General features: G+C 45.6%; 1 protein-coding gene across 1 annotated transcript; it reads left to right on the top strand.

The window, feature by feature from the left end:
• Positions 1-50: 50 nt before the first annotated feature.
• RND3 (Rho family GTPase 3) lies at positions 51-23204 on the top strand. The gene is made up of 5 exons (XM_075529810.1): positions 51-458; positions 895-982; positions 15435-15544; positions 18930-19064; positions 21043-23204. The coding sequence occupies exons 1-5, from the start codon at positions 309-311 to the stop codon at positions 21292-21294; spliced, it is 735 nt and encodes a 244-aa protein (XP_075385925.1). The 5' UTR covers positions 51-308; the 3' UTR covers positions 21295-23204.
• The last annotated feature ends 2032 nt before the right edge of the window (positions 23205-25236 follow it).

Below are 25236 nucleotides of genomic sequence, written 5' to 3' on the forward strand. Positions count from 1 at the left end.
TCTCATTGAGAAAGAAGAGGATTGGAAGGCCGGGCGTATAAAGCGGCGCAGAGAGCGTGAAACAAAGCAGTCAGAGCGGAATTGGACTTGGGAAGCTAGGTGTGGAGTCGGGCGTAAAACTTGTTGGAGGGGAGAAAAGAGTCGGCTCCACTCGCTCCCCTCCTGATCCGCGCTGCATTTCAGGGGGTTCCTACAGCCTTGCGATTTATTTTTATATCAGCTTTTTTTTTATATAGAGAAAAATTATATATATATATATTCCTTTCAAGAAAAAAATTACTGTTCCTAGAGAAAATAAGGCAAGATCAATGAAGGAGAGAAGAGCCAGCCAGAAATTATCCAGTAAATCGATCATGGATCCTAATCAGAACGTGAAATGCAAGATAGTGGTGGTGGGAGACAGTCAGTGTGGGAAAACCGCGCTGCTGCATGTGTTCGCCAAGGACTGCTTCCCTGAGGTGAGTGTGGCCGGCCTGAGCTCGGAGGGGCGCGGGTCCTCTTCTGGGGTGGCCTTCTTCCTGCGCTCCCCACTTCAAAGTCCCCCCCCCCTTTAAGTCTTTTTTCTCGATGCGGAGTGGTTTCCCCCAGGTTAGACTGCTGGGCAAGGGAAAGTGGGCTGGGAGCCTGTAGGGCTTGGAACGCACCGCACTCGGGGCTGGGAGCTTCAGAAACGTGTGCCTTCCTGGGTGCCAGACCCGCCAGCGGGCTGGAGCGGCGGCGGCGGTTCAGATACGGGTTTGGGAAAGAGTCCCGGCGTGGAGCCTGGGGCGCGTTTTCCCGCTGGGCTGTGGGGCCAGGAGGTTTTCAGAGGGTGCCCGCCGGGGGTTGTGCATTTCCAGCTAACCCCGTTGCCCTCTTTCTCCCCTTCTCTCCTGGTCGATTTTGTTTGCTCAGAATTACGTCCCTACAGTGTTTGAGAATTACACGGCCAGTTTTGAAATCGACGCACAAAGAATCGAGTTGAGCCTGTGGGACACTTCGGGTAAGCGACTCCGCGGGCCGCGTGGCGCCAGGAGGGGGTTTGCCGGGGGTGGGCGGCGGGTCTCCGCGGGTTCTCTTTTGGCACGGACCCCAGCGCTCCAGCGCTCTGGTTAACCTTGGCCCCTCGGAGAGATTCCCATGTTCCCTGCTGGGTGGCAATTTTCTTCATTCTAAGTGGGGCGATGGTGGGGAGGGGGGAGCTAAGGGCGGCAGAAGTGTCTGTGCGTCTGCAATGTGACCCGAGGTGGGAGCCGCTGGTGTCCGGGGCGCTCCGGGGTGACCCTGGTGGCCGGCTGCTAGCGGGGTGGGGAGCTGAGGGGTCCGGGGTGAGGAGTGCGCTGCCTGGGAAGGAACTGCTTGCCTGGCGCCGGGCGCCTCGCCTGGATCTAACCTGCTGGTAGTCTGGGGAGCTGGGTGCCGGCAGGGGTGGTGGGAGGAGGGAGAAAACCCCAAGAGCTCCGCGGTTACGGGCGGAATCCGCGCTCGGGGTGAGGGGGGGGGTCGGGGGCTCTGTAACGTGAGCGCCGGCAGCCGGGTGGCTTGTGACTCCTGCAGCCAAGAATGCGCAGGCGGCGCGGGCAGAACCGAGGAGCTGTGGGCAGCCGCCCGGCCTCCTCTCCGCGCCGCCTGTCGCCGGCGCCGCCTCGGTGCTAACCTGCCTGCGCGAGGCCCTTGGTGGCCACGCCGTTCCATTCTGTCCACGTCATTCCCTCCTGACCCTGCTTGAGGCGCCGCCTGCCAGCTGGGCCGCCAACCGCACTATTGGATTCGCCTTTGACCTTGTCGTCCAGTTGAATTATTGGCCCCGTGGTGGGTTATTTTCAAGGGTCGTGGGGTTCAAGGCCAGGTTAGTGCCTTCCCAGGCGCCCACCCACCAACCTGGTGCGCATAGACAGCAGGGCGGCTTCCAGTGTGGGGTTGAGTTAGGAGTTGTGAGTATGTGTGAGTATGGGCGTTGGGGGCAGGGGACCCCCAAGCACCCGCCCACCCTGCCAGCAGTGCCTGGAGGCAAAGAGCGCTCATTTCCAAAAAGGGTGTAGCCCCATGGAGGAGGGGGAGCCGCTGGAAAAGGCCCAGTGAAGCCCCCTCTTCTTAACTCCAGGAGTTTGGGAGGGGACTGGGCGGCAGCAGGAGAGCTGATCCAAATCTGGGCTGAAACTGTGGGGAGGAGCGCTCAAGTACCAGCACGCACATTGGGTTGTCTTGAGGGGAGGCCCCGGGGTGGAGTGGCGCTCTGCTGGCAGTGGATTCGCCAGGGTGCTTGTGAACCATTCCAGCTTCCCACAGCCTTTGGCTACAACCTCAGCAGCCTCCACCCACACCCCTACCCCCACCCCCAGGGACGCGGAGAGGGAGAGGAAGCGACCAGACTGCCTGGGTCTCAGGAGACAGCCCTTGCACAAAGGCCAGCGTGGAAGTCTCCCACTAGTGTGTCTCTTGGTCGCTGGCCTGAGCTCAGGCTCCCTCCAGTCTCGTCCTGAGCAGCAGGACCAGGGTCGCCTGTGCTCTGGACAGGGCCTTTCACGGGCAGACTCGTAGATGGAGCCTAAATGTGCTGTTGTGTTTCATTTCAAAAGTTGCTCTTATCGGAAATGTATTACATAACCTAGTACCGGCACAGTTGCTGATACTATCAGCCGCTAACCTCAAGGTCAGAGGTTTGAAACTACCGCCCCCAAGAGTGTCTTACTCCCCTGAAGAATCAGGCGTGGAAATCCACAGAGGCAATTCTGCACTTCCCTATAGAATCACTGTGAGTTGGAATCCACGCAATGGCAGTAAGGTCCCCTGTCCCCTTTCCCTTGGTGAATACTTCATGGGCTCAAATTCTTCAACAGATCCTATAGGGCAGTCGATATGTAGCCACTAATAAGCACCTATACGTACCTACCCACGGTAGACCCTGTTTGGGCCCAAACCCCAAATGCATGATAAGAATTATTTAGGCCTGGGTGAGGGGATGGGTCTGGTCAGGACTTTAATACAAAGTTGTGTGTAGATTTTAGCTCTTAGCTAACCCAGATCATCTCTCTCTCCCTGGGTCTCACCTTAATCATTTGCAGAAAGAATACTGGGCAGGGTCTCTCCCAGCTAAACCAGGCTTGGCTTTAGTACACTGGATTAGGCCAATCCTCAAGTTTCCCAGGATGTGTTTCCCTTCACAGTGACCCCCTGGGCTGGGCAGAGCCAGGCTTCTGCGTGTCCATAGGAATGAGACTCTCGCCGAGGGAGGGGGAAGAATGAGCTTATACTTCCCACGTCTCAAGCTTCAAGCATCATAAGACCACCAACTGAGATTTTAGATTAGGGGCCCAAAGGTCTAAATTGATTTTCCCCCTCTTGGAGAAGAGAAAAGGTGCATTGTTTCCAAAGGGCTAGAACATAATAATATGTTTAAAGGGTCAGGAAAACCAGATCTGAGCAGTTTATAGTTGAAGGCTAATCATCCCACATGCAGATAAATATCACTTAAGATATTTTCAAGTATTTCATCAAAATTCTACACTGTATAGTCTCTGTAACATGTAGCACCTATGCCTTGCACACAGTAAGCACCCACTAAAATCTGTTGGATGAACGAGATGCATAATCATGCTTAATTTCCAAAAAGATGAGATTATTCTGGCATTTATTACCACTGAATTACCTGTGCCCAAAGAAGGCAAATTCATAAACACTGCCTTTCACCAAATTAGAGATGATCACCTGAAATGAAGTCTGTAGTGAAATAATCACTTGTATTTTTATTTAATGAAACAAATGCCCGTGCATGCTCAACCGAAACCCTAAAGGTTTGAAAACTGTGACTGAGAAGATATGGCACTGCAAACGTATCCGGTCACCAACGCTTGGTTGGGATTTAGACTTGCACAGGTGGGAATGAAAAGAAAGGAAAAGGGAGTTACTTAGAAAGCCACGATGCGGTTCATAAGGTGCAGTGCTACTTAATTAAGCACAGTCATCCAAGCTTTGTTTAACTACCAAGAATAGGCTATTTGCACCAAACATGTGTTGCTATTGATGAGTAAAATACAGCTAACAGGAACCGTTGCTCAGGCAACTTATTTCCTATATCCTTAGCAGTTTTCCATTTCATCGCAAGCTTCCATGTCAAATTTCTGAGAAGGGTTATTATTATTTTTTTTGACAAATGTCTGGCATTTTCTTTGTCCACTAAGACTTTTGTTTAGTTCAGCTAGTGAAAATAATTGCATGTGCCCTATGCCTCTCTCTCTCTCTCTCTCTCTCTCTCTCTCTCTCTCTCTCTATATATATATATATATATATATATATATATATATGTATATATATACATATATATGTATGTATATATGTATTTATTTATTTATTTATTTATTTTCCAACTGCCATCAAGTCAGCTCTGGAGGGAAGGCTCAAACCAAACCTCAAGTCCTAAATGTCAAATTATTTTCCCCTCCTCCACTTTTGTGGAAGTTTAAGGGCATTCATATGGGGAAATTGGGTATATCTGCCTTTCCTTTCAGATGGAGAGACGTGGCATAAACGATTTTCCTTTGAATGATGTCAAAGTCCGGGCAGAGAGGCGAGCAGCAGTTTAGGAGGCAGACGCAACTCCTTTCTGTCCTCTAAATTTGGAGTAACTTCTAGGTCGCCGTGCTCCTCCCTTGCCCTCCTCCCAAGTAGTCCTACAAGCATGTGTAGGCAAAACTGCCAATTCAGTTGTGACAAAGAACAAAGTGAGCGTGGAGATATTATATGCAGGGCCAATTTGCAGTAAGCCAATGAAAACCCTTTCCCTTGGAGTGGATTCTGACACAAGGCAGAATCCCGTGTGTTGTAGAAATGTGCTCCAAAGAGTTTTCAATGGCTGCCATGTCAGAGGTAAATCACCAGCCCTTTGTTCCTCAGGCCACTCTGGATGGACTTGAACTTTTAACCTTTTGACCAGCAGCCACTTCCCAGGAGACTCCCTACAACAATCATGAAGCAAGTAACCTGGTTCCCATTTCTGGTAGCACCGTAACTTAAAACATATTGGCCTTCTTCCTCTCTCCTTTCTTTCTGTACCTACTCTGAGCAGGCTGTTAGGCTGTACTGTTACATGAAACATGGCCTTGCCCATAAGAATCTTACAGTCTGTGGAGGGCAATGAGGCTGGGAGGGCCATTTGCCTCATTGTCAATCGATGAAGAGACTAATTTGTATTTGGATTCCTGTGCCCTGCCCTGTCCACCTGGCCGTACAGTCCCTTGACATGCTACCCTCCTTAACTTACTGCCTCCAGTCTATTCCGTCTCAGAGTGGCCTGAGAATAGGGTCTCTGAGGCCGTAAATGTATATGGAAGCAGACAGCCTCATCTTTCTTCAGAGGAGCACCTAGTGAGTTTGAACCACTAATCTTGCAGTTAGCAGCCCATCACTTGCCCAGAGTGCCACCGGGGCTCTATACACACCCCTCTCAAAAACCAAAAATAACCCAAACCCAAACTCACTGTGATTGAATCAATGCTGACTGGTGCTTTTAGAAAGGACTCATAACAACCACAACAGTGAGCTCCTTCCCGCTGGCCACTTTAAGAGAAAAAATTCCCCGTGGAGTCTCTGTAAGTGGGGCAAGCGGGTTAAAGGTGATCTTTAGACATAGGTCCATAATTTCCTGATTCTGACAGAGAAAAGTGGCCCCTTGCCCCGATAGGGTGAGCATTTTCATGAATAGTTACTCCTAATGATTTTCACATTCATCCCAGAGGGTCCAGAAAACAATGGCTCATGTTCTCTTGAAGTGATAAATGCGACCAAAAAGAGCTCTAACATCTTGCGCTTCAACATTGGCCGTGTTTGCCAAGCACGGAACTAATGTGTAGGATGAAGCCAAATGCTTCCTAATAATAGACACTTCGGTCATTCAGGAATCACCATATCTTCTCAGATTTGATTGCCCTGTAATCTGAACCCATGCGATTTCAGGAGCAATAATCGTTCGTGCCACCTCCTAACCAAGGGAAGTTCATGCACATTTTACTTAAGGCACGTTATTCTTTTTAACATATTCAGTTTCACTGGTAAAATTCCCTGCAATAACTATACTTTCAACTCATGGCTATGCTTTTAAAGCCGCACCATGATACCAGCTTCTTGGGGCCATGGGTAATTGTGTGAGCGGGACGCCCTGCTTTGTTCTAGCACTGTTAGCAGTAAAAGTAGTCCTTTATTTTATTTTAGAATAAAGAAAGGCAGAGGGAATCTTAAGGACCTCATGACCCTTCTTTGATGGAGGAGCCCTGGTGACACAGTGGCTAAAGCATGCAGCTGCTAGCTAGAAGGTCAATGGTTTGAATCCACCAGCACTCTTCCATCGCCTTCTGCAAAGATCTGCAACCTCGGAAACCCTTTGGAGCAGTTCTGCCTCTCTGTTCCGCAAGGCCACAATGAGTTGGAATGGGTCGGAGGGCAATGGGTTTGGTGTGGATTTTACGTTGAGGACAAGTTCCTCCGCTTACACAAGAGTTGCCAATAGTGTTCAGTTGAGAGCTTGCACATCCAATTTGAAGAATGATCCGGAGACAAATATTCTAATGGAATTGTTGATTAACACAGGTTGACACTAGCAGTGGTGTTGGACATTACTGGATACCGTATATACTCATGGATAAGCGGACTTTCAGCACATTAAAAAAATCATTTTATTGTGCGCTCGGACAACTCTTATTACAATCCATCCATCCATCCATTGTGTCAGCACATTTTTTATTAAGTTTTTTGTGGTCAAACTAGGTGCCTCGGCTGACATTCGGATCGACTTATACTCGAGTATATATGGTAATTAATCCAGGAATCAGCGGTTCTTATTTTAAGATTGAATCAATAAAGTTAACACACCGGAAGGAGGCATACAGAAATGATGATCAAATCAGAATTGTTTTTAGGGCATGCCACGTGCATACACGTTGCAAGATGTTGCAGGGGCACGGCAGGGGAAGTTACAACATCGGGCAAGGAGAGCTCCTGCCCTCAAGATACACGCAATCCAATTGTCAAGGCTTGTTGCAAAGGTGGCCAAAAAAGAGGTAATGATAAAATTTTAAATGCTCAGGTTTTCCCCAAAGCATGAAGGAAATGAAATGAGACAGCTAGATAAATGTTGGGAATTTAATTGATAAAAGATACCTACAAATGGTTTTTGAACACAGTAAGGAGTTCATTTGTGGAAATCTTCTGAGACGACAGCACAGGACAAATATACTTCCTCCTCCCTGGTAAGCCTAGGGGCTCTGAATCTGAAGCTGGCTTTGGCAGTCCCTGCAGAATTGTTGAAGGGGATGTGACCAGCCCAGACCCCTTGACTGGCAAATCAGTACTCACTGAAGCTAGCCCAATGCTATTCCTTATTTCCAGAAGTCTGCTTGCCCATTCGAAGTCTTTAGCATCTTCCCACCTGGAGATATGCTTACACTTAAAGACTGAGGGGAAACAGGTTTTCTTTTAATGTTGAAGAATTCTGACTCAACCTGCTTAGAGAAAGGGGAAGTAAGAATGTCCAAAGGGGCCAAAGAAACCTGAGTTTTAAGATTGCAGAAAGCCAGACATTCCATAAAGTTAGTGATGATCCCTAAGAGCTTCGAGGTGCGAGATCAAATTCAGGCAAAAAACACTTGAACTTTCTCACCGAAGCACAATCAGAGAAGAGGGTTCAGGTAAAACAGACATCTGCATACTACACACTTGGATGGTAGTATCCAAGAACAAATTGAACAAACTGCATTGGGGGATTTTCCCACCACACTGCAATTTCCATTTTAGCCATTTATGGGGGGAAACATTAAAGTGAATGTCTTCTCGAAGCCTACATTTGTCTTTAGATCCCTCTTTTGTTTCTTTTTAGCATTTTCCTTGCAGCCCCATTTGTGCTTTCGTTTGTTTTTTTAACCCCCTCTGCAGCCCAGGTTCTCCCTCATTCAGTGGGTTGTCCAATGGGTCACTCTGGCATCATCTGAAATAACCAGATGTTTCCCTTTCCATCCAGTCCTCCTTGCATGTTGCAAACACACTTCAGACTAATAAAACAATCTTAAAAAAAAAGCCAAACCCACCAAATTGACCAAAGTCAAGGCTGCCTCATTGTGACCCTGTAAGACAGGACAGAGCTGCCCCGAGGGGAGTTTCCAAGACTGGAAGTACAGAGCTTCATCTTCCCTAGAAGCCATTGCTGGGTTCAAACTATGGACCTTTTGTTTAGCAGCCAACTTGTAACCCTCTATGTCACCAAGACCCCTCAAGGACCAGTATCATTCACCCACTGCCATTGGTTCTTAGCAACCCTGTAAGATAGGGTAGTAGTAGTGCCTTGGTGGATTTCCCAGACTGTTACTCTTTTTAGGAGTAGAAAGCCTTGTCTTTTTACCTGAAAGCTGATGGTGGATTTCATCTGCTGACCTTGTGGTTAGCAGCCCAATGCGTAACTACTACGCCACCAGCATATGATGCCTGGTAGATTATGCCCAATGCCTTGTGCCTCTCAATCATTTTCTGATATCCTTTTAATGTCTCCTCAGTTGTTACATACTGGCAGCATTACTCAGTGTCCCCCTTTAACAAGTCAAATTTCATTGGCATGAAATGTAAACTATTCAGAAGTTTGGCCAGGTGCTACGTGCACATTAATTTTGGAAAATGAGCCTGATAGCACAATATCAGGAAAGGTAAATTGACTCATGGAACTCTTTTAAGTATAGTATGAACATAAAAACTGCAATCTACCACTAATGGGAATACAAATTTGTACTTAATACATACCTGTACTCTATTTCTTAAACCTGCCTGGCTGTCCATGGTTCCACTGTAAGCAAAATACTCTGATTCTCATGTTTTGTAGTTACCCCAGTCAAATGAGGAGTACACAATTTTGTGGAAAAAATGGAATTAAAAGATAATCGAATTCTGCCACACATGTTTGGGAACCCTTGGCAGAAGGCAGAAGCTTTAGTTAAAGTTCCAAAGTATCCATGATAGCGCCACCCTTCTGAAAAAGCATTTCACTGCGTACCTGCAGTGGCCTGAGGAATATCAACGCCTGACGCCATGAGGAGAACAAACCATCAATGCACACAGGTTCCCATGGAAGTCAACACCTGAGTTAATGCTAAACAGCATGAAGAGAAGCAGCAAACAGGATGCCATTCCCCAGGATGATTTATTGCATATTTGCTGGCATGGCGTTTATAGTGCAGATGACTGGGGGTGGGGTGGGGGGTGGGGGGGGTGAGTGAAGCAGCATCTAGGCTGAGCCCCATAGGAAAGTTCTGCCCAGGCTTGATTCACATTCTTGACATGGTTGCTAATTCTGAGGTTCACCCTGCCTTGTGATGGCATGAGGCAGTGCCGTTTGATGGGAGCAGCCCCGGGTTTACATGCAGTGCATGTGCCGTGCTGTTTGGCACAGATGGTCTTTTGGGGATCGGTGACAATTAATAGCACAGGAGGGCCAGCGAAGAGGAAGGGCCTCCAGGAGACCTGGTCACAGCGGCTCCAACAAGGGGCTCCAGCTTCGGAATGCTTGTGAGAATGGTGCATGGCTGGACATGGCTTCAGTGTGTTGTTTATAGGGTTGCTTAGTTGAAACGGACTTGATGGCCCCTAACACCCAGAGCCCCGAGACAGATAATAATACAAAAAATATGCTATATTCTGATTTGATTGCTCCCAGTTGAAATTATGGAGGAAGGAACATTTTTTGTTTGGTTTTCAATTTCAAGTTCAAGCCAGAAAAACTCCATATGTGAACTATTCAACTAGAAGCAGTTTTTTTTTAAGTTCCCAGACTCGTGTACAGCCTCACAGCACAGACTGGTTTTGCAAAAGATTCTATAAAACTTTCCTTTTGGGCATAAGTCCCTCCCATATACATTTAATTATGTACATATATGGAGTGTTCTATCTTTGTGAGGTGGTGACTTAAGCAGGCAGGTATGTGTTTGAAGAATTAGTTTCTGGGTGAGGCATCCCGTGACTATTCTTGGATTGGAAATCTTGCTCTCACCCAGAATTAATGATCGTGAAGGCAAAGATGGCTAGACCTGAAATATTAAGAGCCATTTCAGAAGTTGCTGCTGTGTCCTAAGCTTGAGGCATGTGGAGCACCTTGGTGTGTACTTATTTTTCTGTACACCTGGGCAAAGCCCTTCGTTCACATGCACGGGGTACAGGTGGTATAGTCGTTTCTTTTCAATCTGTACTTTCAGGACATTTCCCCTTTGAAGATCTGACAGGATGATACGAAAAAACTTTGGAATAGGGCTGTGTGTTTGAAGTTTCACGCGGGATAAGAGACACGAAACGTGTGAGGCTGCCCCTGAGACTTTCCATATGCATGAAGCATATGCCATACACTGCGTGTTTTCTTTGACAGGACAAGCTCAGTACCGAGACTTGTTGGACTTCAACTGTATGTCGTGTAGGTACCTACGAAATAAAATATATAAATAAAACACATCGATAGCAAGACATGTTTAAGGTACTGTCGTCAAAGTTCAGTAAGTCCATTCAAAGGAGACAAATGGCCTTGTGGAAACACATTAGGGCTGACTGCGAGGGTTGGCCGTTGGAAACCATCCCGTGTTCCATGGGCCAAAGACAGAGTAAAGAAGTCATCTTCACAGTCTCAAAGCTCATCTGTAGACAATAAGACCTTCTCTCCCAGAAAAGTAACAAGGGAGGGAGGAGTCAACCAGTGCGCAGTACAGATGAAATAATATTCCTCTGGTTCCTTGAGGCTTCCTCACCGCCCATTATCATGACCCCAGTCCTGCCTTTCACTGAGGGCTAGACTGGAGCATGTGCACAGGTACAGATAAGAGCTCAGGACACATGGAATCCAGGTCAGATAAACCCCTCAGGAACAGAAATGGGAGCAGCAATACCATGAGAGTAGGGGGAAGGTGAGGGGCTGAGGGGAGAAAGGGGAAACCTTGAGGGAAACATAATCCCCACCCCAGCGGGGTGTACAACAGAAACGTGGTGGGAAGAAGACAGCGGTCCGTGTAAGATATGCAAACAATCATTTATAATTTATCGAGGAGTCATAAGGGTGAGAGGGAAGAGGGAGGGGAAAAAGAGGAGCTGACACCAAGGGATCAAGCAGAAAGTACCTTAAATGTTTAGGGAATGATGATGGTAACATGTGTACAAGTGTGCTGGATACAATTGATGGGTGGGCTGTTCTAAGAGCTGTAAGAGTCCATAATAAGTTGACTAAAAAATAAAAAAACATCACAGTCTTGGAAACTCACAGGCACAGTTCTTCCCTGGCCTAGACAGAGTCCCCATGAGTTGGCATCTCCTCAATGGCAGGGAGGGCCAGGTTCAGTCAAAGGACAGATGTTTAGCTCCCTGTCTCCTGGTGCTTAGTTCTAGAATTGCCCTGGAAGCTTTTCAAGGGCATCTTAAGCAAACCATCTCTCTCTCTCTTTTTTTTTTCTTCTTCCTTTTTTCCTCTTTCTGTTTAGTTTAACCCCATATTTTGAGACCTTTCTGGGGAGATGTAGGGATTAGGGGCAGGTATTGTTCTTGTTTCATGGGTTTACTTTAATGCCCTGGCCTCCCCACACTACTGCCTCTCACTTCACAAGAGCATTCCTGGAATGCCTCCCCCTCCATGGTGCTGTTACCCCACACATGCTCCTGAGCACTGTGCACTTCCCCTATTTGCCTTCGCCGCCTCTGCTTCCTTTGTGCACTCCTTTGGACATTGCAGGGACTTCCAGGGAACACTGCATTGTGCTCAGGGCAAACACATGGAACAGGCTAGCTTTGTTTTGTTTTGTTCTTCACGAATTTGTTTTAATGACTGTGTATGTCTCTGTGCGCATGTGTGTGTGTGCGCGCGCGTGTGTGTGTGCGCACGTGTGTGTGTGTGTGTGTGTGAATTAGTTGAAGGGCTGTGTGTTTCACCCCAAGTTATTTGTTTTGGAAGGACTTGCTTAGCTGATGAGTTGTTAGGTTTTTGTATTTGTAGATGATATCCATTTTTTTATGCTGAAAATCAATACATATTCTCCCCTTTCCCCACCCCTAAATTTTTTTTATTCATAGCCTATCTATCTATCTAGCTACATCTTTATCTATCTACGTATGTAAAATGACATCTTCTTTTCTTATGACAAATCATTCTTCTGGTTGGTGGTTAGGCAAATTATGCTCAGACCTAATAAAGGTGGCGATTATTTTTATTGCTACCTCTGGACGCTCTTGGTGATCTCCACCCAGCACTCTTCATTAGCAAAAGTAATAGGACGGATCAAAATGTCACTCCTAATTAGGTCTTGTTAAAGCTCTGTAAAAATTACCTCTCTCCCATCCACCAGCCACGCGGTTTGTTTCTCGGGAACTTTTTAAGCCCCCTGTGCATTTTCACTCAAAGCCTAACATCAAATAAAACAGATGTCTCCAAGAATTCTGTTTCCGCTTGTGAAACCGGTTTCATTTGGAAATCAGGCCAAAGCCTTTGTTTTTGCAGTTCTTTGGGGATCTACCCACTAAGCATGGGAGTCTGAGGCTTGGCTGCCTGCTGGAGACAAAGCCAGGTCTCCTCTGTGACCATAAGTGGGTGGGGGAGGGGAGGCACTGCACACAAAGGGAGGAGACCCTTGGCACCACGTGGTGATGGCCCCAATGGGGACACCGGGTGCGCTGGGCTTTCCCAGTCTTCCCAGTTGTAAACAGCTTTGCTCTTCTCCAACTGTCTTGATTTGAGGATCTGAAAAATGTGATTTCTTATAGATTTGAGAGCAGCAGTTAAGTATTCTCATAAGCCAGCCTCTGAAGTTCAGGTCTAAAACTGGAAAGTATCTACAGAGAGGTCATTGTCTTCTTAATGTGAGTGGATGACAAGAAAGAAAGCCCCTGACACTTGGTCTGGTCTCTGGCTTGGGGCTGCTCTGGCTTTTGGGGTCTGGGGAAAAGGTCCTGTCTGAGGACCTGTGCAGGGTTTCCCCTATAAATTGGAATTTTCGTATTGCCAGTTTGGGAGGAGATTCCTAAGTGTTTACGGCACAGAACTAGGAAAGGGTGAAGTTGAGGACATCTGAACTTCACAGAACTAGAAATACCAATATGTCCATATATCTTGTTAAGTCATCTCGCTCTGACTCCAACATGTTTCCAGCGGCAAACTGTTGGTGAATTTTTCTCTTAATCTCAGAGACCTTTGAGTTGCTGAAAAGGCAGCCAGAGTTCGTTATTTTCAGAGATGACCCCAATCTAATCTGCCTGGTTATTGAAAACGGCTTGATTTGCCAATGCTAAATCCAGGAAGCTTTTGGACACTATCGTTCACTTTGGCAGTCTCTGAGCCATGGGCGCCCTGTTTCCAGATGTGGTGGAGGAGCTGCTGCAGCGGCGCGTGACAAATCCTGGTTTAGATTGTCTTTACTTGTTCGCGCTTTTCTTCCTGATTCGGGGAGCATTCCTGTCTCCCTGCCTCACCAGCTCACACACCTGGCTGGAAGCTGTGTGGCCGCATCCTTAGAACAGCCAGTGAGAAGGCCAGAGGGTGGTCTGGAGGTTCCAGGGCGAATCTCAAGAACCCAGAAGAGATTTTCATTAGAATGCATCTCTCTCTGAACCAGTAACGTCTGCATCCCAAGAGCAGACTCCTGGAAAGTTTTGTTGTGATAGGAATGTAAACGCTCATTTTAAAAGCTTCCTTGCCATCTTCCTCTCCTGTCGACTTTGGGGAGGCTTTGATTGATCAGGGCACACCGTGTCATGTGTTTTCCTGCTAGAAAGAGAAAGTGATGTCAAAGTGGAATTGGATTTCACACAGACTTTGTGGTTTAGCTTTTCTCTCTCGACTCTAGCGTCAAAAAAATCATAATGTATTTTGTAGCCAGTGAACTGATTTTCTCCTTTCTTTCTATTGTTTTAATGTTAATATTAGTGAAATGTCAGACTACTGAGAGGGGGAAAAATAGCTACTGGGAGGGATAGGGTCAGGGTCAAAGTCAGGGTCAAGGTTAGACATAGGGTGAAAATAAATAGCTACTGGCACGCTGTATTGAATTTTATAGTCACTCCATTTTATCCAGCTTGACCTCCCGTAATGGCCCATCCTCTGGAATAAAGAGAATCGCTCAAGACTAGAGTGTTTTGCAGTTCAAACAGTGGGGTCGTAGCTTGAAGTGTTGGTGACCCTAGATGGTGTAAATGGGCTATGCACTTGGCTGCTCACTAAGAGGCTGGCAGTTTGAGTCCACCTTCTGAAGAAGTCTGGCTCCATAGGGATCAGCCGTTATAATCCGATGGGGAGCCGCTCTGCTCTGACACACACAGAGTCACCAGGAATCAGAATCAACATGATAGCAACCATTGCTTTCCCCTCTTACCCCCCCCCCCCACATTGGGCCAGGGAGGGGACTGGGCTTCCATGCTAAAATCTTTGGATCATGACTCGCTGTCAGTGTTAGAGATGGAACCGGGTACAAAAGCGACCTACTCCGGTATGGCATTTATTACATTCCCTGTTCCTCACAGGAAGCATCTATACAAGGTTTGGGAATATGTTTTGGTAAGCAAGCTCAAAAGTCGGTAGCTTATCCAAACTTGTCACTTTGGGACAGAGTTAGGACACTGGTGTGGTTTACTATGGTTCTCTCTGAACCGACCTTGTCCCCCACCCCCACCCCCCACTCTTCTGTGACAGGAGGTTTTAGTTCTGTTCTCAGGAAGTAACTTGGCTTATGGTGCTTGCCACCACTTGGCTCTAACCAAGAGCAGCAACAACACAACCATGATGATTGTGCTGAAAAAGACCCCGGCCATCGAGTCCATTCTAAGTCATGGAGATCTTACAGAACTGAGCGCAACTTCACTGTCGTGAGTCTGCGACCCTGGAACTTTATTCAGGAGCAGCTGCTCCTTTGAACCACGGATCGTCCACTTAGTGGCCTACAGCCGAGCCCACTGCGCTGCCATGGCTCCTGTAACCGCCGCACAGACGAAAAGCCAGGGGCCATTGTGTCTATTCTGACTCCGAGCGAGTTGATCCCACATTAAATTCCAGGCACTGTCTGGATTATGTAATACTCGACAGATATTGTCATGTATTACATAATCTATATTTATGAATGAAGACACTGACACGGGGGACCCCAAAGCTATGGAGGAGAGGGGTGTACACTTAAGACGTGGATTCTACTGGGCACTTGGGCATTCTGATCTTTGACATCTTTGAACCTGCTAGATTTCTACTCTGGGTCCCAGGTCCTCCCATTGAATTCAGAGCAGACACGGTGATGATTTACTTATCTTCTGGTGGGGAGAAATCTATTACTAACCTGGTTTTTATTTGTTTGTTCACATTCTCTTTCAAGGATCAAGGGCTGAATTTAAAGGGGTTTAGCTTGAAAGGGCAAGAGTGAAGGCATGGCAGACAAAGGGATTTTCATCTGAAAACATGTTTCTTCTTCTTCCCCCAGGTTCTCCTTACTATGACAATGTACGGCCCCTTTCGTACCCAGATTCCGATGCTGTGCTGATCTGCTTTGACATAAGTAGACCAGAGACTCTGGACAGTGTCCTGAAAAAGGCAAGTGCTGGGGGACAATGGGACAGCTTAGTGCTGGGCAACCTCTACAATCGAGGTGCAAAACTGGTGGGACAGGGCCGCCCAAGTACTCCCATAATATCTGGCCTTGGGTGTTGTCATTGGAACACTGATCTCTTTAGGTCACAGCAAAACAAGGATCAAATGGGTCACTAGTGTTGACAATGAACCTGTTAGAGTATTTGTTTCCTAACGCTATGAAGCAAAATACCCCTTTTAAGAGCCTCCTTTTTAGTCCTTTTGGGAGAAATGATGGGTAGCTAAAGAACAGTTATTTCTTATTGCTGTCATACATGTCGGAGGAACCTTGATAGCAGAGTGGCTATGAGTTGGGCTGCTCACCACAAGGTCAGTAGTTCGAAACCACCAGCCACCGCTCCGAGTGAGAAAGAGGAGGCTCGTATTGCTGTAAAGAGTTACACTCTTAGAACCTCACAGGGGCAGTTCTACCCTGTCCTATCAGGTAGACTCCTCCAGCCTTGACTTCCTTACCCCCTCCCTTCCTCCTTCCCTGTATGTTGCCTTCCTTCCCCGCCTTCTCTTCCTTCCGTTACACAATTCATTCACTCCAGATTTATATTTGAAATGAATGCCGGGATCTCTGTGTTAGTACAGATGCCACATCTCACTAAGAAGTTTTTTATTAGAAACAGAAGTGGAGTAAACCCAGGAGAGGGCTGTTTTCAGGCATCAGACAAGGTGACGAGGTATCTGGGAGATACTAATAAAGAACAGTTGTAGGAAGCTCTAAATTACAAAGCACCTACCCGGGGCCTGAATGCAAAGGTCAGTGAGGCTCTGTGGGTCCAAGAGGGTCCAAATGAAATGCTAGAAGGAACCAGGCAGCAGCCAGAAGGAAGGGTCCAATGGCAGGGTGGTCACAGGTCTTCAGTTCCTGGGAGATAGGGCAAGTCCTTTAACGGGTTTAGAAAGCAGTTCTAGAAGTCACATTGCTATCCTGGACTAGCAGATATTAGCAAATATATTGTCTCCCCTGACCTGCATGCTGTGGGCTCGAGAACCAGAGCCTCCGAAAGCATCCTCCACTTTCTGTAGGCTGAGACTTAGACAGAGGATGTGGCTGAGAACTGACAGTACTGTAAGCTGAGCGGTCACCATCATGACCACATTAAGGTACCATGGAATGCGGGGGTGGGGAGCAGCCATGTGGTTGGTCTGGGGTTTTTCCCTCCCCATTTGGTTCTCATTTTCAGTGGAATGTGTTTGTGTCCTGTGTGTTCCTATCAGTTTGTTTCCCTGTGGCGTGTGACTGCTTGTCTGTGTCAGTAGGAAATTAGCGTTTGAAGGTGAACCGTGCCCCACCCCCTCAGCTTCTCGTTAAGCATTTACAAATACAGCAAGCTCATTGAAATGGGAATTTCATCGCATCAAAGGCTCCATTTAGATTTTTAACGCCTTGTAGTTTCTAGTGCTATTTTATGTCCTCCACAAAGCATGCTAAGGTTTGTCAGATTCCAGCAAGAATATGCCTGTCCTGCCTCTACTGCTTGTCAACAAGCACTCGACATGCAGAGGGAGGCCAGAGTGGTTCCGCAGCTGAAGAACAACATGACAACATGCCTAGCTCTTGTCTGTAGATGAAAGAGATGCCTTATTGACTGGGTTTTTACTTGATGTAGTATCAGGTGATGCATAATTTATGGCGGAAAAGCCTTGCTTCTGGTTTATTTGGCTTTTGTCTTCTAAGACCAAATGAATACTGACTTGGGCCTTACAGATATTAATGAGTGTTGCATACAGGTGAGGTGGCAAACTGGCGATAACCCCCGCCATGGTTTGTCTTGATTAATTGAATCCTTTTAAGCCCTTGAATAGTGAAGAGGTTCGAGTGACTTAAAGCAGAAGAGATTTCTTATTTTATTTATTTTCAAAATCACCTTCCAGTTTAACCCCAGGGCTACCTCGTCTGTAGTAGATGGCTCCTAAATAATTCAGGGACGCGGAAAGGAAGAGAAGTCAGTGAACAAATTAGGTTCATTACGGAAAGCACACTGCTGTACGCAGCCCACATTTTTTGGCATTGTGTGCTTTGGACTCAAGTTCATTGCTCCCAAACCTATAAATCTTGAGGTATCTCCTCTGGTGGTCTTTTAAATTCTTACCTACTTCATCACCCTTGAAATTATGAGACTTTTTTTCTGGATGATACCAACCACCAGCTGCTGTCATGTTGACTGCCTGTGTCAGCAATCCCATGTGTGTCAGAATCTAACTGGCCGCCAAAGGGCTGTTAATGCTAGCTTCTGGGAAACAGATCGCCAGGCCTTTCTCCTGAGGCACTTCTGGGTGGAATTACACCTCGAACTTCTAGTCAGCAGTTGGTTTTGTCAACCCTTTGCCCCACCCAGGTCGTCTCCCAGAAAACACGGACCCAAACTTAGAGACACCAAACCAAACATTAGTCAGTGAATAGTCAATGATCACTCTGGCAGCCCCATGTGTTTCCAACCCAGTACTTAGTAGGGAGCTCAATGACCTATTTGTGGACGTGCGTGAGATCAGTCAGGTGTCACATCCGCACCTCAGCCCTACTAACCTCTCCGTCCCTAGAGCCACCAGGACTTCCGTGAACACCCTAAGCCCCCGTCTCTCATTCTGACGGTGCCTCAAGCTTGAGCATATGCAACTGCAAATGAGTCATCGTTTTACAGAACACTTGCAGAATTTTCTACTCACGTTTTTTCTGGAAGCCCCAATAATTCATTTTAGGCCAGTAGACAACTAGCTAAATTGAACTGAATTGAAACATGTAACTGCTTATGCAACTTAAATCTAACTCAGGTCTAGGAGGCCTGGGAGCCAGATGCCTTCCTGGTAGCCCATCCAATGGTCTTTTGCAGATGTCACGGTCTGTGTCGCTTCAGCCACTCAATGGGAAGCTCTTTGAAGGCAGGATAACTCTGCCGCCAGTGCCTAAATAGGGGTGATGGCTGCTCCAATGTCCTGGATGGAAGGAGCGAATGCTTGTTCTTGTTCTGCCTCATTCACAGCCTTGCACACTGTGAAGTCCCAGCTCCACATAGCCAAGGATGTAGTCATTTGTCGGGATACATAATTATTCTTAATGTAATGCACTTTATGTCCCAGAGATATTGCAATATATAAGAAATTGTTGCAAGTAACTTCAGACAACACCCATGAAGTCTTTTGCACTGTGGACAGCGAATGCGTCACAGAGAGGGAAAATAGAAAATAGTAGACAATCCCCTTCCCTAAGGGAGCCACGTTAACAAGAAGCAAAGTGTAATGTCTTCTTAGAAGATGACTACAAGTTTGGTTCTCTTCTTACATGGATGCCAGCACGTTGTTAACTTTTAACCCTTTTTCTTTATTTGTGTCTTCACAGTGGAAAGGTGAAATCCAGGAATTTTGTCCCAACACGAAAATGCTGTTGGTTGGCTGCAAGTCTGACCTCCGGACAGATGTTAGCACATTAGTAGAGCTGTCAAATCACAGGCAGACACCGGTGTCATATGACCAGGTATGTATGCAATGGTGGATCTTTTAAAGGGTGAGTGAAAGAAGGCATCATTCATAAAGGACTGGATGAAAACCAGAAAATAAATCTCGAATGGTTCAACCAGTGGTCAACTCCAGATTGAAGATCCTGTACTAAAGAGCAGGATGAACATCATGTATACATTTATGAACGTCATGTATGATGGCCATGTATTGTGACCATCTGCAAGGACAAATTTAAGAATGTTGGCATTTCTACACCTGTGCCCTTCCAGTGAGCATTTAAACGTCCCTCATGTAACTCTGAGCTCAGGATAATTTTAATATTCCTGAAACCAAACAAAAAAACCCAACTCACTGCCATCAAGTCCATTCCAGCTCTCAGTGACCCTCTCGGGCAGGGTAGAACTGCACCCGTGGGTTTCTAAGACTGTAACTCTTTATGGGAGTCGAAAGCCTTGTCTTTTTCCTGAGGAGTGGCTTGTGGCTAGCAGTCCCACACTTCACCACCTTTTGGTGTGTAGCCTAACACGTAACCACTGCGCCACCAGAGCTCCCAAACCTACAGAAGGAACAAACGGGCCCTGAAGCAAGGTGTGACTGAAACTAGGTTATAGCGTGGTACTGGGCCCTGTCAGAAGGCTTCCCAATACTTTTCAGTGGCTTATTGTATAAGAAGTCCTATGTCTGTCCAAAAGAAAGACCGGCTTGTCGGGATGATATGAAATGTGAGCTGCTGCCCATCTCTAACATGTTAATACACTCCTTCATGTTCCCTACCAAGTCCATACGTGGCTCCTCAAAGGCTCCCCTTGTCTAGCTGTGCAACGCCTGCTGGGTGCAATGTAACTAGTACCTGTAGGAGGATGCGGTCAGAATCAAAAGGACTCATCCTATGTTATAGCAAATTATGCAATAAAAGAATGAAGACAGAGGCCATGGTCCCTCTAGAACATCATGCTCAGGCATTTCCTCAACTTTTTAGACAGAAGAAGAATCCGTGCAGAAGTTCATTCTTTTGAAATCTACCATATTCGAAAAGGGGCTAATGTGAGACTATTGAGCATTTATTTAGACTTCATCACTTTAAAGCCCATAATCAGAAAGGTGATTATCTAAATATGGTATTTTAATGCTCATACACTTATTTTGTATGTATTGCTTGTATTGACCACATTTAGGAATCACTGTGTGTTACAGAAAGCTATAAATATCCTAAAAGTATTTGGTCCCAAAGACACAATCTCATGAATTTCCAAATCTATTGTAAACTCCACCCCTTCTCCCTATTTGTTTGTTTGTTTACTTCTTGTGCACTAGCCAAGAGTGCCAGGGAAACAGAATGTCCCCTGAGGTGCTGAACGAAGCAGGCTGTATGGGCTCAAGCCTCCTGCTAGAGCCATTGTAGAAAAATTTTAGTTCCTGTTCATGGTCTTCAGCTGTTTCCAACAATAGATTGGCTGGTTTGCTTCCACCTGGAAGGCCTAAGCCTCCAGTTCCTCTTGGTTACAGTTGACAGTGAATATGACTCACCTCCTTAGTGCCTCTCTTCCTCCTGCGTCACTTTGTAACTGGGTGTGTGTGCCTCGCCCTCATTAATTGATGACCCAGTGACAGTAGGCTAGTCTGTAACAGCACCTGTGAAGAGGAATTGAACTTGATTGTGTCAGCGATTGCACAACTCTTTTTTGATATCTTTAAGCCATTAAATTGTATCATACACAGCATGTGTGTCAATAACATGGTTTAAAAAAAAGTATCTTTGAGTTGTGCCGAGTCATGCATTTGTCTTAGCCTTGACCTTGATTGTAACTGCGTAGGGAGGAATAAAGTAACTCAAATGAATGCATGTGTGTATATTTCATAGCAATGCTTGGAAAACTCAGGGAACCCATTAGAAACCATTTTATGATGCACTGTCATGCTCTGCTTCGTAGAAGACCCTTTCTCACTTTTCCCAAAGACATTGCTGATGAAGAATCCTTTCTTTCGCTTCTCAGGGGGCCAATATGGCCAAACAGATTGGAGCTGCTACTTACATTGAATGCTCATCTTTGCAGTCTGAAAATAGCGTCAGAGACATTTTTCACGTGGCCACCTTGGCGTGTGTGAACAAGACAAATAAGAATGTTAAGCGGAACAAATCACAGAGGGCCACAAAGCGGATTTCACACATGCCCAGCAGACCAGAACTCTCAACAGTTGCTACGGACTTACGAAAGGACAAAGCCAAGAGCTGTACTGTGATGTGAATCTTCTGCCGTGTTCGACGAGGACAAGGGAAACTGGTGTACAAAACAGCAACAACAAAACAAAAATGCCAAGGAAGCAGAAAAGTCTGAGCGAAGTGTGGGACCCAAACCCTGTAAACTGGAGGCTTGGGAGGCATCTGGACGGATGCTCATCTTTTTGGAATCCTGTCCTTAGTTTCGGCATGTAGACAGAGTGGTGGGATGTGAATACATTGAGGAGCTTTGAATTGTGACTTGAAAAATATGCCAAAAACAACAATGAAAACCGAGAGATTGAAATGGGCTAGAGAGACAAGGAGGAGGAGGAGGAGGAGGAGGAGGAGAAGGAGGAAAAACGAGTGCCTCTGAGAACGAAGAAAAATTACACTTTGAATGGTGCTTGAGTTTTCCTTTGTTCCAATCTTTTCACGGATCTCTGCTTTGATTTCATTTTTAAATGTTTTAATCTCCTTTGCAAAAAAGTATATATTAATACACCGTCCTCACTGGGGAACTGGCCTGTGACCTTAGCATTTCGTTTTCTAGAGGATGTGAGCTCATTTCCTCCTGGCTCATCATTAAAATGGAAATTGTATCAGGACCCATGGGGTATCCAGAGGAAAAACTTTATGAGGCTTTTGAAATCTTGCCTTCCTGAAGGTAGCTGAGCGAGTTTGGTTCTGAGGAAAGGCTCTTGCCGTCTGTGAGGATGCGGAGCGAGACCTGCAACTACAGAGACGCGTAGATGCAGTCGAAAAAGAGGTGTTCGTTTTTGTTCAGTCCCATGACCTGTTCATCATTGTGATTGTCAGTAAAAAGTGGTAAATTGCTCAATGTAATATTTTTGTGCTGTTTAGAAAAGAGGGTGTGTGGTTTCTTTGTTGTGATTTGGGTTTTTGTTTTCTGGTTTGGTTTGTTTGACTTTTTTTTCCCCCCTGCCATCATTGATAAAAATGATAAGTCTGACGAGAGGTGTCTTGGTTTGATGTCGTAGAATGATCCAAGGTGGAAATGGAAACAAAAGTAGGTACGATTTTCACCAGAAAAGCTGATGAATGAAGGAACCGTAGCAGAAAGCACAGATGGTAGGTAAAGCGGTCTGGGGTCCAGTCACCACGAGCACAGACGCCAAGCAGAGGCCGCATTCGGATGCGTTTCACTGGAGATGAAGTGCCGAGCCCGGCAGCGTCTGGGTGATTGATTTCACCTGCTGGTGTAGTTCGCTTTCTTCTAGTGAACGTTCCTAAGAGAAGGACTTGCTCACACAAACTTTAGGGACTCCCAAGAGGGAAAAGGATATGTTTTCAACCCTGGCCCAAGAGTAGGACGTTTCTCCAGCTTCAGCCGAGGCTTGTGCTCAGTACTTGACCGCTGCTGTCACAGAAAAGAACCAGCATTTCAAACCGTTTACAGATACTTTTTTGCCCAGTTCTCTTAGAGCTTCTTTCAGAGAAGACACCAGATCCGACCTATTTATCGTTGCCGCTTGTTGGAAACAAGCTCTCTTCCCAGTGACCACGCTTCATTTTAGAAGTGTTGATGCTGTGCTCCCGTGACACTGTGGCAGGAGAGGAGGTGATGGAAGTCACAACCTTCAGTCTATGTCTTACAAGCACTTTGCTTTGTCTCTGCAAGAGAATACCATTCCATTCATTTCCAATGCAATACAGATACGTTACCAACTTAATATGCTTTGGGTGATACAGCGTTATGCTTTGGGCAGTATTACAAAATAGCTGGCAAGTGCTTTCTGTATTTAAATATTGTAAAAAGGAAATAAGTTATAACTGTTATCAAACAGAACTTTAGTTGCATTTTTTTAAAGTTGATGTCACTTTGTATGTTTGTTTGGTCAATGTTTCTGCAGTATTTATTAAAACATACTTTCTTTTTTTTTCTTCAAATAAAAAGTAACCATGTCTTCGTCTAAATGTGACCTGTCTTTTTTTTTTAAATCTACTTCCCAGGCTAACTGTTGGGTTGGCTCTCTAATAGAGATGGCTACCAAATTGAGTCTAACATTTTCTGAACCTCTGGGAGGCTTTGGATTTTTTTTTTAACTTATTCTTGGCAGTAGTAATAGTAGTTTCTTGGATAAATCAAAGCATATAAAGATTTTCATAGAACAAGGAAAAAAAGAGGGGCGTAATTCAGACTAAGGGACTTGATCATAAGAAGACCCGTGATAATGGCTTATAGAAAACAGGAATTATTACAGAAAATGCAGAAGTTGCTTGAACTCCTCACTATGGAAATGAAAGGGCTTCAGAAAGGTACATGGGAAAATTCCATTATATTTTCCCTCTGTGTTTCCACCACCTGTTTGAAGCCCCATCATGCTGTGGTCTCATGTCCATGTTGAGTTCTAACGCAAGCCTAGATTGTTACACTTCAGCCTGCTGTCTGCAACCCGATCTTTAGCCTAGCTGTCTATCCGACAGCACAGGTTCTGGCTCGTAGCACCCAATTGTGCAGATGGCCCAGGACCACCAACTATTGGAACAAGTGGATGTGCACAAAGAGAGAGAGAAAGTGACCGTGTTTAGGGTAGCACATCTAACGTATAGGCCAACATAATGTTCCAAGAGGTTTGAGAGCATCTAAGCCCGGAGTGCTGTCTGACTAAAGTGACGCTGGTGGCATAGTCAAAGCCCCCAGTGGCATCCAGAGAAAGCTGAGGCTTTCTGTTTCCATAATGATTTATGGTCTTGGAACTCCACGGGGGCAGTTCTACTCTGTCCTACGGGGTAGCTGCTGAGTTTTAAACGAATCCTGGCCTCCCAGCAGCCATGTCGAGTTTCATTTATTTGGTTAAACTCTTGCTCATACATTTCACAAAAATTTCCAAAGATAGGAACTCAGCGATGCTTTATGGACAGCTAATTCACTTTCTTCAAATAAAAACTAACCTTGGTGACTTAAAAAAAATCTAGGAGGATTCTTGCTTGGAAAGAATTTTCATAGGTTCAAAGCAAAGAGACAGCAGAGGTTCTAGAATGAATAAACAAAGAACTTTGACATTAAGGCAAACCTGAAAAGATGTTTTTTTTAAAAGCTCGCATGACCAAAATTTTTAACTTTGTGGGCCAAGTAGTAAGGAAATCAAAGCATTTTCTTAAACCTTGGCATTGTGTAATTTCTGAACATAATGTCTAACTCCGGCTTGCAAGAACATTTCTCAGCAATGACTAACACAAAGGGGAAAATCTGCTGAGGTTCTGTTGACCTCGGCAAATAGTATTTTGTATTTTGAAGGCTGTACAGTAATGTTTCCCTCTCGTGAATTGTTCTTTTCCAGGGCTTTAATTGGTTAACAGCAAAAACAGTTTGTCTTCCACCTTAAGCATAAATGCCTTCTTTTCTCCTCTAGCTTGCTTTGGCAAACATTTATTCTAAGCATTCTGTGAGCATTCCTTTCTATTGATTAATGATCATGACTCATGCCTTTTTAAATACTAAGATGGGGCATTTCAAACTATGGAGTAAGACCTCAACAATTTTGCTGACCTCTATTAATCTTTCCAGGAAGAGTTGCTGAGAAAAGCCTAGTCTTACAGGGAATGTGTTTTAAATGCAAAATGAGAAGTATTTCAGGGAATTATCTTCATATTAAAAGGAATATTTTTTAAATCACTTTATCCCTTAAAGGTTCCAGATATTTTGGAAATGGCTTGCCGTCTTTTTGATAGCTAATTCTGACACCAGCATTCCATTCTAAACCTTCCAGATGTGGTTAGTTTGTTTGGATTTGGCCATTCTTCCATTCACGAAGTATTTATTGAGTGCCTACTACATGCTAGGCCAGCTTTTCTTGCTGACACATAGTCAAGTCCCTGCTTCCAAGAGCTTATAAAGAAGAGTGGAGGAAGACAGTTACAAGAATGTACCATGTCCGGTTGTCATCTTCATGACTCTCAATTGTACATGCTGCGTTGCTGAAAGCAGAAAGTGTGTAGCAAAGCA

The sequence above is a fragment of the Tenrec ecaudatus genome, chromosome 13 (assembly GCF_050624435.1).
Source record: "Tenrec ecaudatus isolate mTenEca1 chromosome 13, mTenEca1.hap1, whole genome shotgun sequence".
NCBI classification, from domain to species: domain Eukaryota; kingdom Metazoa; phylum Chordata; class Mammalia; order Afrosoricida; family Tenrecidae; genus Tenrec; species Tenrec ecaudatus.

Coding starts and splice junctions, on each gene's coding strand:
- RND3 (XM_075529810.1), top strand. CDS start 309: ATGAAGGAGAGAAGAGCCAGCCAGAAATTATCCAGTAAATCGATCATG. Junction 983..15,434: donor GAGCCTGTGGGACACTTCGG/GTAAGCGACTCC, acceptor TTCTTCCCCCAG/GTTCTCCTTACTATGACAAT. Junction 15,545..18,929: donor TGGACAGTGTCCTGAAAAAG/GCAAGTGCTGGG, acceptor GTGTCTTCACAG/TGGAAAGGTGAAATCCAGGA.